General features: G+C 44.2%; 1 protein-coding gene across 1 annotated transcript in view; it reads left to right on the forward strand.

Annotated features, from left to right (window-relative positions):
- ASAP3 (ArfGAP with SH3 domain, ankyrin repeat and PH domain 3) overlaps positions 1-14,574 on the forward strand; it is an 85,733-nt gene that overhangs the window by 58,815 nt on the left and 12,344 nt on the right. The window contains exons 10-16 of the mRNA XM_081962478.1: positions 141-250; positions 2,126-2,195; positions 3,987-4,074; positions 5,381-5,429; positions 8,682-8,869; positions 12,507-12,640; positions 13,523-13,617. Of these exons, the coding sequence (XP_081818604.1) occupies positions 141-250; positions 2,126-2,195; positions 3,987-4,074; positions 5,381-5,429; positions 8,682-8,869; positions 12,507-12,640; positions 13,523-13,617 (734 nt within the window). The remainder of the gene's footprint in view (positions 1-140; positions 251-2,125; positions 2,196-3,986; positions 4,075-5,380; positions 5,430-8,681; positions 8,870-12,506; positions 12,641-13,522; positions 13,618-14,574) is intronic.

Consider the following 14,574-nt stretch of genomic DNA (forward strand, 5'->3'; position numbering starts at 1 on the left):
GAAATACTAGGCTGAGAAAGGGTGGGGCAAGATAGCAAGATGGTCAACCAGGGCTGTTCTCTGTTGCATGGATATGCGAACCACCAGCAGCCATTTTGACAGAGCACTCATAACCCATAATTTATTTCTATTGCATTCAGGAGAACCTCAACAGAAAGAACTCTGGCAATGGGTACAGCATCCATCAGCATCAAGGCAATAAACAGTACGGGACTGAGAAGTCTGGATTCTTATATAAGAAAAGTGATGGGTAAGCTCTCGGAATATGCGTTGTGTTGCATCACAGGATGGGGTGCAAATAAGCATCTTCCAAAAAGCCTTAACCAACATTTTATTTTAACTGACCCGTTCATTTCTGAGATGTCATCATTTGTCAAGGGCTCACACTCCCTCCCTGCTTTCAAGGGCAACCTGTAGGCTGCCCACCCTCAGTTCTTCTATCCAAACCTGTCATCACCTCATCAAGAGGGCATCTTTCAGAAATCAGAGACGTGGGTATAGCTCCAGAAATGGATTGTCACATAGGTCTCTCTTATTTCTTACCTCTGAGGTAGTAGGCCTACGATATTTTGCTTGAGGAAGTCCTCAGCACGACAGAAACTGTTTAGTGAGGAGGTAGTACTTGTGAGGAGCTCATCAAAGGTACTGTTTTCAGAAAATGGAATTGTTTCAGGAATACTGGAATCTCATTTGTTTCCCTTGGATCAGACCACGCCTGCCATAAATCGTGTAGAACCAGCCCTGGAATTTACCAGACTGACATTGTCTGGAAGGTTTTTTGAAAAAACAAAACCATTCTTCTCTTTCCTGGAAAGTTCCATTCCCTAAATTGTATAATTTGCACATTCCTGTTTGATTTTTACAGTGCTAAAGCATTTTGCTCCATTTCTTTCTTTTTTTAACCCCCACCTTGTTTGCTTAATGATAGATTTGGGCAGCCTATACATTTAGACAGATTCATTCCTGAAGGGATGCACTCGGGCATAAAATCCTCTTCCCTTTGCTACCTGTTCGGAACTGGGAGCGCACCAGAGGTGGGTTCCTACTGGTTCGGACTGGTTTGGCTGAGTAGCTAGTAACTCGGCCAGCCACACCCCCGAACCGGTTCTATCCGTGATGCCTTAGAGATTTCCATCTTGTGTTTTTTATACTACTGTGCATTCACTTGTCAGCGTTCCAAATATGCAGAATTAAATCAGAGCCCAAGGCAGAGCTATCCTTAAAGTTCCAATTTAATAAGACAGACATGTTGGTACATCTGTGGAATCCCAAATCTGAAAACTTCCTGGGATTCCACCCAGTTGAAAGTTCATGATCTTTTCCCCACACCCATAAATCCATCACATGGTCCAATCTTCCTCGGCCACGCTGGCATCTCCACCCAGCTGGTTCCGGTCAGGTGCAGAGGTGTGGAGACAAAAGATGACCTTGGCGTCTATAAAGGAATGACAACAACACATTCCACAACTCTACTCCTTTCTATTCCCCCTTCCCAACTACTACACTAATGAAACAGCACAGTGAAATAATAGAAAGTGTGGCAGGCCAAAGATCCTAAAAGGAACATAACTACAGGCCTGACAGGATGCATAGCATGCATCAAGCGTGCATATTGTGCATAGCGCACATCAAGCACGCGCGAAGCATGTCACCGGCAGTAGAAGAAGCTGGAATCCACCTCTGGAGCGTGTGTGTGCATGCCCGAAGCGTCCGTGACAACTGGGTGGGTGGGCGGAGCCTCCCACTGCCGCTACTGGTTCACCCAAACTGGGGCAAACCAGCAGAATGCCACCTTTGGATACATTGCTACCAAGGGGCCAGCAAGCCGGCCTGGCCTGTTAATGTTAATTTTAATTTTAATTTATTTTAAATGTATTGTTTCTTTTTTTAAAAAATCGGTTTGGTCTTTTTGGAAATAGGTTTAATCTTTTTTTAACTTTTGTGATATGTGTTTTTAATGTTGTACGCCGCCCTGAGTCCTTTTGGAGAAGGGCGGCATATAAATCCAAATAAACCTAAACCTAAACCTAAACCCTGGATCTACAAGAACAGGAATTACGTGGCCTCTGACACAGGCTAATTCTCAACATTGTGTTCATTTGTCTTTCCTCTTTGCTTGCCCTAGAATTCGGAAGGTGTGGCAAAAGAGAAAGTGTGGGGTGAAATACGGATGTCTCACTATTTCTCACAGCACAGTAAGTGGGGTAGAGGGTGGAACGTCCTTTGCTGAAAAATTCCAGATTAAAATTGCTTTGTGTTGATGCACCATTGGGGGATGTTCAAAGAAGTCTCTTCATATGCTTAACCTGGTCCTGGTGTCTATGTTTTGGCTTTGAACAGCACATTGGACCATGCATTCACCGAGCAGGATGAATGCAAAGAAGATGCTAAGACTAGACAGAAGAACTAATAGAGCGAAGTGTGTATGAACATAGCTGATAGGCTTGTCTAGAGCACTCCAAATCCTTCTGGATATACTATTCCATAAGATTATCCCCAGCACAGCATAGTTCTGAAAGAAGTTCTGCTGTGTTCTGGAAATAAACAGAACATTCTAGAATTCTCCAGAACTTTCTGTTCCTGGATTGAGGACTTTTGCACACCTATGTTTATACTGACCTGATTAAACCTTTTGCCTGAACATAGCCAATGAGAATGGCATGGAAAAGATCCAGTATGTTATTTGATTGTGCCCTCCAAGGAGAGTGCAAAGTACTATTTTCTGTGCAGGGAATATATCATATTCTCTTGGAATGTGCTCTGGTAAGCTCCAGGTCTTCTCACATGAGGAATTTAAAGATGCAATCCATCATGGCTGTCTTTGACACTGAAAGGCTGGGTCCCTGCAAAGTAGATTTCCCTGCAGAGATGGTGACAAATGAACAACGTTGGCTGCCTATCTTGCAGGACTGAAATTCAGCAGGTTCTGACAAGTTCTGAAGAACCAACCGGTAGTGGAAATTTTGAGTCGTTCGGAGAACCGGCCAATACCACCTCTGGCTGGCCCCAGAGTGGGGAGGGATTGGCGATTTTGCAGTATCTTTCCCACCAAGCCATGCCCACAGAACCAGTAGTAAAAAAAAAATTGAATTTCACTCCTGCTATCTTGCCTTGGCTAAAAAACTTTTCGGGGGGGAAAATCAGCCATTCATGAACATTGAAAATGAGTGATAAAGCTTAGAGAGAAATGGAATAAAAAGTGGAAGAGAAAAATACAGGTGGCTATTTAAAAACCTTGTAAATTACACACGAATCCACCGAGATGCCTACACGACAGCAAATTTTCCAGACGAGTCTTAAGAAATTAATTCAGGGAGAAATTTGCTGAATTTCTTTATAATTCCAGGCTTTTTCAACTTTCAGTCTTCACCTGATTATATTATCTGGTTTACACCCGGTTGCGTTCTTCCGTGCTGCACAGCAAATAAGTATCTGTAATGTAGAATAAGAGCAAATGTCAGTAATTTGATTTATTGGTCATATTTCTCCAATATTACGCAATCTGAGAATGTGATAAAAGAATTAGGAAATATAGGTTAGTCCTCGAATTACAAGAGTTCATACAGTGACTATTCGAGGTTACGATGGCACTGAAAAAAGTGACCTTTGACTGTTTTTCACACTTACAACCAGCGCAGCACTCCCATGGCCGTATGATCAAAATTCAGACACTTGGCAACTGACTCATACTTATGATAGTTGCAGTGTCCTGAAGTCACGGGATCCACTTTAGTGACCATCTGACAAGCAAAGTCAATGGGGAAGCCAGATTCACCTAACGACCGTGTTACTAAATTAACAACTGCAGTGCAGTCACTTAACAACAGTGGCAGGGAAGGTCGTAAAATGGGGCAAAAATTCACTCAGCCAATGTCTCGCCTAGCAACAGAAATTTTGGGCTCAGCTGTGGTTGTAAGTTGAGGAGTACCTGTAATATTTGTATTTGACGGAGCTCCTGGTCCCTTATCCCTATTTTTCCTAAACAGATAAACCGTCCTCCAGTAAAGTTAAATCTCTTGACTTGCCAAGTGAGGCCGCATCCAGAGGATAAAAAGTCCTTTGATCTTGTGACACGTAAGTAAACATTTTATCACAATACTCGGGCTGCGTTGTCCTCTTTAAATATCTTGCCCTGGAATCAGTGGTGGGTTCCAGGCGGTACGGCCCGGTACAGCCGGGAACAGCTGACAGCATACCGGTATGGTGGCTCGTTTGGCCCACCCACACGCCCGCCCGCGTTCTATACCGGTTTTTAAAGCAACTGGCCAATTGCGCACCCGCGCACAGCATGCGGCGCCTGTGCGAGCTCCGACAAGCAGCTGGGTGTCGCAGGGGCAGTAGAGTGCGCATTCGTGCGCAGCGCGTGTGCACAAAAAAAGGACGCACAGCCCCATAAGCACTGCACCAGTAGTGATGGAGAGAGGAACCCACCACTGACCGGAATAGCTGAGGACAGAATGCTTTTTCTTACGTTTCTTTTACAATAAGTTTAACATCGGTTGGAGACAGTTATTTGAAGCGATGAGAACTAGATTAAAGTGAAAAGAAATTGTTATCGCCCGCCCACTTATCATAGCTATGAAATGCAGAGGGGTTTTTTTTTCTACAGCGAAACATATGAAGGTGTCTCTACATAGGAGTAACCGTGGTCTGTCTGCCAGTAGCAATCATCATTCTGTCTGCGCTGCTCATGAATTTTGCTCTGTGTGCCTGAGTGTTGCAGGGAAGCCCATAATAAGCACTGTCCGGATATAGTTAATTTTTCTACCAGGTGTGAATCCCCAGGACAGGGTTTCAGACTGTGCCTAGACGAGCCTCAAATTGCATGGCTAAAATTCAGAGACAAAATTTCCAAAATCCTGTTGCATGATTCCAAAATATTTTAGGATAAATAAGCAAGGGGTTTTCGAACTCTCTCCCAGCCCTATAACCATTTTTATTTAAGGCATATACAAAATAAGGTTGCCCAAAAGAAGGAAATCTTGCTGTTGAATTTTTACAACGTAATTTTGAGCTTGATGCTGTTGCTGTTGGGGAAGGGGACATGGATATTACCCAGGCACCACTCTTTTTCTTTCAAAAAAGCTGGAAAAAAACAGTACAAACTTGGTTGCACATTTAATATTTGCTTTCATTATGTTATCTCTGCACTCTCTCCAGCCTCTCCCACTAACTGCCACCACTGATATTTATTCATTTCTTTTTTAAAAAAATCGTTTTTATTAAACATTTTTACCTTTAAAAATAAGGGGGACACCAAAAAAAAAAAAGAAAAAAACAAGACAAACACAGCAATATAAAATCGTTATACAGCTATTTATTCATTTCTTATCTTCAAGGGATTTTCTTATTATTTCTTTTTTTTTTTCTTTTTTTGCAGATAATAGAACCTACCACTTCCAAGCTGAAGAAGAGCAAGACTGTGTCGTGTAAGTTTGAGAGTTTTCGGTCTCTTGTTGCATTTTGAATGGGAAAACCGGGAACTAGAAATATTAGTGGAGGTGTGACGTTTGGATTAGAGTAGGATGCCTCAGGTCTTCTACTTTATTTATGCCTACAGGTAGTCATCGACTTACAACAGTTTATTTAATGACCATCCAAAGTTACAACAGCACTGAAAAAAGTGACTTATGACCGCTCTGCACACTTACAACCAGTTGCAGCATTTCCATGGTCACATGATCAAAATTCAGGCGCCTGGCAACTGACTCATACTTATGACGATTGCAGTGGCCCAGGGCCAACCTTCTCACAAGGAAAGTCCACAGGGAATCCAGATTCACTTAACAACGGTGGCAAGAAAAGTTGCAAAATAGAACAAAATTCACTTAGCAAATGTTCCACTCAGCAACCTGAATTTTCAGACTCAGTTGTGGTTGTAACTCAAGGGCTACCTGTATTATATTTGTGTAATAAATTCAGACCTGGATGCTAAAAGAGAATCAACGGTTCCTTTCTGCCAAATTTGCAGACTCATTGAGCATACAAGAGGGTAGTGAAGGCAGATGGAGAGCTGAAATATCTTGATAAAGTCACTGCAGGAAGGGGTTATCTATAGCAGAGGCTCCTGTAAAGGTGGGGTACGAGTAATCTAGCACAGACATTAGCAACTAGAGGAAATTATCCAACAGGCTTAATAGCAGTAGCTATGAGAGGGATCTTGGAGTCTTAGTGGACAACCAGCTAAATATGAGCTAGTGGCAGCAGCCAAAAAAGCCAATGCAATCCTAAATTGCATTGACAGAAGGATACAATCAAGATCAAGGGAGGTACTAATACCACTCTATAAAGCCTTAGTAAGACCACACCTAAAGTTCTGCATCCAGTTTTGGTCATCACATGATAAAAAAGACATTGAGACTCTAGAAAGAGTGCAGAGAAGAGCAACCAAGAGGATTAGGGGGTTGGTGGCTAAAACATACGATGAACGGTTGCAGGAAATGGCTAGTCAAGTGAAGAGAAGGACCAGGGGAGACATGATAGCAGCGTTCCAATGTTTGAGGGGCTGCCACAGACAGGAGCGGGTCAAGCTTATTTTCCAAAGCACCTGAAGGCCAGACAAGGAATAATGGATGGAAACTAAACAAGGAGAGATTCAACCTGGAAATAAGGAGGAACTTTTTGACAGTGAGAGAGCAATCAACCCATGGAACAGAAGTCACCTTTGGAAGCTGTGGGAGCTTCATCACTGGAGGTCTTCAAGAAGAGACTGAACTTCCATTTCTGTCAGAAATGGTGTAGGGTTGGACTAGATGACCTACAAGGTCCCTTCCAACTCTGTTTAATCAAAGCTGAGTTGAGACATGAGGAAAGCTGGGGGAGAGACCCTGAGCGACGACGGTTGCAGAAAACGTGTGAGATGGTCAAGAATTGCTGGAAGTTTCAAAGTCCAGCCAACATGTGGGAAATCACAGCTTGCTCTTCCCAGATACAAAGTAGGGTGTGTCACATTTGCATCTTTGCATGTTTCTATAAGTAGGCCTCAACTTACAGCAGTTCATTTAGTGACCATCCAAAGTTACAATGGCACTGAAAACAGTGACGTATGACCATTGTTCACACTTACGACCATTGCAGCATCCCCCCATGGCCATTGTGATCCAAATTCAAGACACTTAGCAACTGACTCCTATTTATGACGGTTGCTGCGTCTCTGAGTCATGTGGTCATAAACATGAACCGGTTGTCAAGCATCCAAATGTAAATCATGGGGCCACAGTCACAAGTGGGAAAAACGGTGTAGGTCACTCCCCCCCCCCCCCCAGTGCTGTTGTTACCTCAAACCGTCACTAAGCGAACGGTTGTAAGTCCAGGACTACCTGTACATTGATGTGAATTCTGACCTTTGGTAAAATATTATGGACCGGATTTGAAAATTTGAGAAGGGATGATATTATCTTATTCCCCACAGCAAAGGAAGCTGAGATGGTTAAAATGTTTCTTTTATCCAAATAAGAGATTGCATTTGATTTTGTTCCTAGTTCAAAATTGCTTATGGGTTGTTGTTGTTTTTTGTTTGCAAGGAGAAACAAAAAATTTAAAAAATGAAACTTTGATTCTGTTTTTGTAAACTAGATAGGCTTATTGTTATAGAAATGGCTCGTACCTATTGCTGTGTAAAAGCAAAAACTTGTAGTTGTAGTTGTAATCTAGCAGTCTTCCAATATCTCAGGGGCTGCCCCAAAGAAGAGGGAGTCAAGCTATTCTCCAAGGCACCTGAGGACAGGACAAGAAACAATGGGTGGAATCTAATCAAGGAGAGAAGCAACTTAGAACTAAGGAGAAATTTCCTGACAGTGAGAACAATTAATCAGTGGAACAGAAGTTGCCTCCAGAAGTTGTGAATTCTCCAACACTGGAAGTCTTTAAGAAGATACTGGATAGCCATTTGTCTGAAACGGTATAGGGTTTCCTGCCTAAGCAGGGGGTTGGACTAGAAGACCTCCAAGCTCCCTTCCAACTCTGTTATTCTATGAGATACTAGAAATTATGTCGGGGAGTTATAATACATAAGGTCTATACGCTAAAAGATATGAAGAACGGTTGCAGGAACTGGATATGTCTAGTCTAAGGAAAAGAAGGACCAGGGGAGACATAATAGCAGTGTTCCACTATCTCAGGGGTTGCCACAAAGAAGAGGGAGTCAAACTATTCTCCAAGGCACCTGAGAGTAGAACAAGAAGCAATGGGTGGAAACTAATCAAGGAGAGAAGCAACTTAGAACTGAGGAGAAACTTCCTGACAGTTAGAACAATTAATCAGTGGAACAACTTGCCTCCAGAAGTTGTGAATGCCCCAACACTGGAAGTCTTTAAGAAGATATTGGGTAGCCATTTAGGTGTAGGGTTTCCGGACTAGGCAGGGGGTTGGACTAGAAGACCTCCAAGGTCCCTTCTAACTCTGCTATTGTATTGTATTGTTACCGTTGACTGTGCCACAGGGAGTTGGAAATTGGTTGCCCTTTTCCTTTTTTCTTCAAATTACACTATATCCCCTCTTTTTCCCTTCCTCTCTCCTTACTTTTCCATTTTCTTTTTCTTTTGTATTTTATACTTTGATAAACTAATAAAAAAGTTTTCATAGTGTATTCTGGCCTTTGGATTAAATAGTCAATGTCCTATATGTTGGCTTCCTTCGTTTAATGGGTTGCATCCTGGTTGATGCTTTCTCCCATTCCCCAGGTGGGTGTCGGTGCTCCAGAATAGCAAGGACGAAGCCCTTAGCAATGCTTTCAAGGGGGACCCAGCAGGCTCTGTGTCCTCATCTGGAGGCGTGGCTGACAGCGGATTGCAAGAACTCACCAAGCTCATCATCGATGAAGTGAAAAACATGCCAGGAAATCGATGGTGCTGTGATTGCGGAGCCCCAGGTGGGTTTCAGCAGCTTTTTCATGCATCCTTTGTCATGCAAGGGCTCCCTTGTGCCCAAGCACTTACAGGTAGTCCTCAACTTATGACCCTCAATTGAGCCCAGTGGTGGGATTCAAATAATTTAACAACCAATTTGCCCAGGGTCAGGTTGACTGTCATGGGAGATGTGGCCCATCCCCATCCTCCAGCTCCGCTGCGCATGCGGGATGAGCCTCCCGCGATGGCCAATCTGAACCTGGGCAAAAAGGGTTGTTAAACACACACACACACACACACACACCGCATTAAAGTGGATCCTGGGTGCCGCGCTGCAATGGAGAAATGGGCAACAGATGCAGGAAGGAGGAGGAGCAGGAAGAAGAAAGAGGGAAAGTGGCCTTCTCCTTCCCTTGTTTTCGCTGGCAGAGGATTGCAGGAGGCCCACGCAGCCAAAAACGGAGCTTGGGCACCCGTTTTCACTGGCAGAGCATTTGGGCTACCACACCCCACCCCACCCCGATATCAGTGATGTCAAGCTGGCCATGCCCACCCCGGCCCCCCAGGATCAAACCCAACCCTGATGTGGCCCTCCATGAAAGCGAGTTTGACACTCCTGGCCTAATGTGATTTGACTCACAAATCGCCCAGAAATCAGTGGGCAGAAATGCTCAGTCTAGTGAAGGGCAATGAAGAGAGAATGGAAAACGGCACCACTGTAGAATCCAGATGAAGAGCGTGCCAGACTGCAACTGTTGCAGCAGGCTTAATGGTCTTGAGCACAAATTTCAGGACGTCTCTGTAGGCCGTGAAGAGCATCCCATCTGCAGCAGAGAACTGGGGCATGTTTTGAGCTAGGAAAGAAAGATCTGTTTGCAGCAGTGGTGGGTTACACCCCTGTACGGGCGTACCGGTGCCTGCCAGGAGCACCGGGTACTGTTCCGGTACGGTGCTCCGAAGGGCCCACCCGCCCGCCATCCTTACCTGAGTCCTCTGAACTCTTCGGGGCTTCTGCGCATGGAGCGTACGGCACCTGCGCGATAGTCCGCCAAGCAGCTGAAGTGTTGCGGAGGCATCGCAGAGCATCGCAGATGGTAAGTATGCATGCACATGCTGCATGCATTCATGTGGTGGACGCCGGGCCCCGTTGCACCGTACCGGTTGCAACAGGATCTGGAATCCACCACTGGTTTGCAGAATGAGTAGGGGAAGGAGGTGTCATTATATCAATAGTGGGATTCAAAAAATTTCTTTTTTTTTTTTCCCAGAAAATTTTATTGGTTTTTTAAAACATTTACTAGGAAAAGGGTATGTGGAATAATATACAAATTTTGGCAGTTGCAAGTATGGCAGACGCCCCCTCCCTCCAAACTCATAGTATACATCTAGGTATAAAACATTAATACATAATCATGTAAAATCAGCATATAGAAATAAAAGTTTTCAATCAACTTAAATATTATAACATATAACATATTTTCTAAATATAATTTCACTATTACTTTCGGTATGTTTATAGCAATGTGGTTTTCTTATTCATTTTTGTGATCTGAGCTTTCTTGGTATTGCCCCTTCCCCCCCCCCCCCCCCGCTGGCAGAGCTCCGGCCCCTCCCGTGTCCTGTATAACCGTTGTAGAGTCTTCTGTTTTTTCTAGGTTTGCTTTATTTTTTTCCATAAAGGCCTGAGCCTCTATGGGTGTGTTAATTCTAATTCTTGTCTCCTCCCAGAATATCAACATCCCCTCAGGCATCAACCATCTAAACCACACCCCTTTCTGGTATAATTTATTCGCCAATTGCGAATAGCTTTTCCTTTTCTCCCTAATTTTTTGGGGGATCTGCTTCAAGATGGTTATCTCCCTATCGTGGTATGTCAATGTTTGTCCCCTTTGTGCACCCAGAATTGCGTCTCTTGTGCTTTTCCTAAGGAATTTAATATGAACCTCCCTGGGTACATTGTGTGTCCTGGCATATGCTGAGTTCACTCTATAGGCCAAGTCTATCTCCCACTCCATCTGTTGTTTGTCTTTGTGTATGTATTCAGCTAAGATGTTGGTCATAATGTCCCTTATATTTTCCCCATCTGTTTCTATAACATTTTGAAATCTAAGATAAAAGGACATTCTCTCAAACTCTGTTTTCATTTGTTGAATATCAAGTTCTTTGTTACTCTTCTGTAGAACTTCCACCCCCCCCCTCGCCTCCGCCACCCCACCCTCCACAAGGTCCAGTCTCTGTGAGTTCTTATAAATTTGGACTTGATTCTCTTTAATTTCTTCCTTCATTTCCTTTAGTTGTTTCTTAATTTCTTCCTGGCCCTGTATGAGTTGTTGAAGCATTTGCAGCAAATCCAACTCTGTACTCTTAGGTTGCATCATTTCTGTAATCTTTGACTGTGTGGCAGGGCTGGATGTTGCAGATGTCGGTGCAGAAGTAGCAAAGCCAGGTTTTTCAGGTGGTGGTCTTTTTGGAGACATAGTTTATAAAACAGAGAAGTCAGTCAGTGTAGAGACTGGACAGCTGGAGAAGTAGAGCAGGCAGATGAGTCCAGGAGGCAGAAAATCCAAACAAGTGAGAGTTTCTTTGGTCAATCTAGCGTTAAGAAAGGGTTTCCTCTCCAGAAGATTCAGGAAATAGCAATCCACAAGAGATTCTTCTGGGTAGTACGGAGACAAAGACCGGAAGCCTGAGTTTTAAAGGTGGAGTCAGGTTTCACAATTCATGAAGACAACGGAAGTGTGCCATCTTGCCCTGCCAGCTTTGGGCTCAGAGGCATAGTAAAGTTTCAAAAGTTCACAAAGTTCTCAGGTCATCAACAAATTATAAAACTAAGTCCAGTGAAAATCACTTTTACAGGGGTGAGGCATCATTAGTTGGCTCTCCCCCCTCCTCCTTCCTCCTAGGGGCAAAAGCAGAATTTTTTCAAGCCGCTTGTCCAAGGGGGGGGGAAATCCCCCCCTCTAACCGCACCTCCAACGAAGCTCCGAAAGTTTAACTTATAACCTTGCTGAAAAGTCCATTATTTCAACAAAGAAGGAATGGAGAAAGGAAGCACCTCACCATACCGCCGCTGCTTCCTTCAATTTTACGCTGCCCAATCGGCATAGAGCGAGACGCAGGCGCGCCCTCCGAGACTGCTCCCCGGTGCCTAGAGCAAAGCGGAGAAGCCCCCACCAGCCGCCGCCGATGCCAGGGCCCTCCGCGAGCCGCTCCCTCGGCAGGACGCCTCTTCGGGGCGTGCTGTGCCCCCCCAGAAGCGGGGGAAGCCCACCGGGAGAGCGGGAGCGGGCAAAGACTTGCCCGTCGCCGTAGCCGCCGGAACCGGAAGTCGGGATTCAAAAAAAATTTTATCGGTTCTGTGGGCGTGGCGTGGGCATTGGCATGGCTTGGTGGGTGTGGCAAGGGGAAGGATACTGTAAAATCTCCATTCCTACCCCATTCTCCAGGGGAAGGTTACTGCAAAATCCTGATTTCCTCATCAGCTGGGACTCGGGAGGTAGAGAATAGATAGGGGTGGGGCCAGTCAGAGGCGGTATTTAGTGGCTCTGTGAACTATTCAAAATTTCCGCTACCAGTTCTCCAGAACTGGTCTGAACCTGCTGAACACCGCCTCTGCCTTATATGTATGTCACAGCTTCTTCCTGGGTTGCTGTCTTGCAGATCCCACCTGGCTCTCCACCAACCTTGGCATCTTGACATGTATTGAGTGCTCAGGGATTCACCGTGAATTAGGCGTGCACTATTCCCGCATCCAGTCATTGACACTAGATGTGCTCAGCACGTCGGAATTGTTGGTAAGTGCTAACTTTCAGGTTGGAGCAAACATGTCCTTTCCGCTATTCTTTGACTCCGGCATCTTCTTTTTCATGTTAGTGCAAACCTTATTATTATTATTATTATTATTATTATTATTATTAATAATAATAATAATAATAATAATAATAATAATAATAATAATAATAATAATAATAATACTTTAATTTATAGACTGCACCCTTTCCTAAACAGGACTCGGGGCGGTGTACAGTCATATTAAAAACAATGTGAATACAAAAATATAGATATACATAGATACATAGATAGACGGAGGAGGTAGGATATGCACTGTACAATAATAAATTAAAATTCGAATAAAAATTAAAAATTACCCTTAAAAATTACCCAAAATAAGATGTTTGCCAGGAGGTTGAAAGTGGGACTATAAATCAGCTAAGCCAGCTAATTGGAACAGGTGGGTCTTAAGTTTCTGTCGGAAGGAGCGGAGGTCGGTAGAAGTTCTAATATCGGGGGGGGGGAGGTCATTCCAGAGGGTTGGGCCCATCACAGAGAAGGCTCTACTCCTGGGCGCCGCCCATTGACACTGCTTAGTGGACGGTACCCGGAGGAGTCCCTCCCTGTGGGAGCAGATTGGTCGCAGGGATATATGAGGTGAGATGCGATCCGGCAGGTAACTAGGTCCCGTGCCATGGAGCGCTTTGAAGATAGTAACCAACACCTTGAAACGCACCCGTTAGTAAAGGGAGATGGTAGAAAATAGCACACCAAGTTTCCTTTCTCAACCTCTTGCCTCCATTTTTACCTTACTGGCTAGTCCAACTTGGCTTGCGGATGCTCTTGAGATGATATGATGGTTCCCCATCCTGCCAGTAATGCAGCGGCTCTTGTCTCACTCACAGCTGGCAGTCAGCATTGGAAACGCCAAGTTTAATGAAGTCATGGAAGCCACGTTGCCAATCCAGAACAGCCCCAAACCTTCCTTGAGCAGTGATATGTAAGTCATATGGGTGTTGCTTTTTTGGGGGGGAGGCAGAGATGGGATGGGGGGAAGGCTTTGGAGACATCTGATGAGGATGGACTTGGGGCAGAGGGTTGGGCCCCTTCTCTGTTGTCAGAATACAAGAACAAGAAACAAAGGTAAGGTCACTCAGAATCACTGAGAGTTAATGGGCAGCCACATAAATCCTCTAAATAAATAAATAAACAAGGCCAGGACCTGGGTCTGTGGTTTTGCATAGGATGGGCACAGCCTTGTTTCTAAAAAGAAGAGTCTATGGAAATTTGAACTGGCTGTTGGCAACTGCAAAAAACATTCACCTTCTCCACTCCAGCGGACTGGAGGCTAAAACATAAAGAACGGTTGCTGGAACTGGGTATGTCTAATGTTTAATGAAAAGAAGGACTAGGGGAGTTATGAATGCTCCAATACTGGAAGTTTTTAAGAAGATGTTGGATAACCATTTGTCTGAAGTGGTGCAGGGTTTCCTGCCTAAACAGGGGATTGGAGCAGAAGATCTCCAAGAGCCCAACTCTGTTCTTCTATTCTGTTCTTCTTAGTCTTATTATTTTCTCTATATTTATTTTTCACCCCCCCCCCCAAATATGTTTTCACCAGTAGGAAAACTTGAATGTTGCTACCCGAGCTGTGCACAATTTTAATAAACATAAATTTAATAAATAAGCAAATACCTGTGACTTTGCAATGTAACTCTGATATTTAGAAATCTGCTCCTTTGCTTTCCCCAGCTGGACGCTTTACCAGACATTGTCTACCAAGATTATCTTGTTAGCCATAGATCTAGCAACTTGAGGTCCCCAAAATTAATATTGAATGGTGCGCGCCTATGTAGTATCCATTCCATCACATGTGTAACACCTTGGGTCATGCTTAGCAGCAGTCCTTGGGCTTCGAAATGCCCTCCCTGTGGAGTTGATACATATCTGCATCATA

The sequence above is a fragment of the Natrix helvetica genome, assembly GCF_964273705.1.
Source record: "Natrix helvetica genome assembly, chromosome: 9".
NCBI lineage: Eukaryota > Metazoa > Chordata > Lepidosauria > Squamata > Natricidae > Natrix > Natrix helvetica.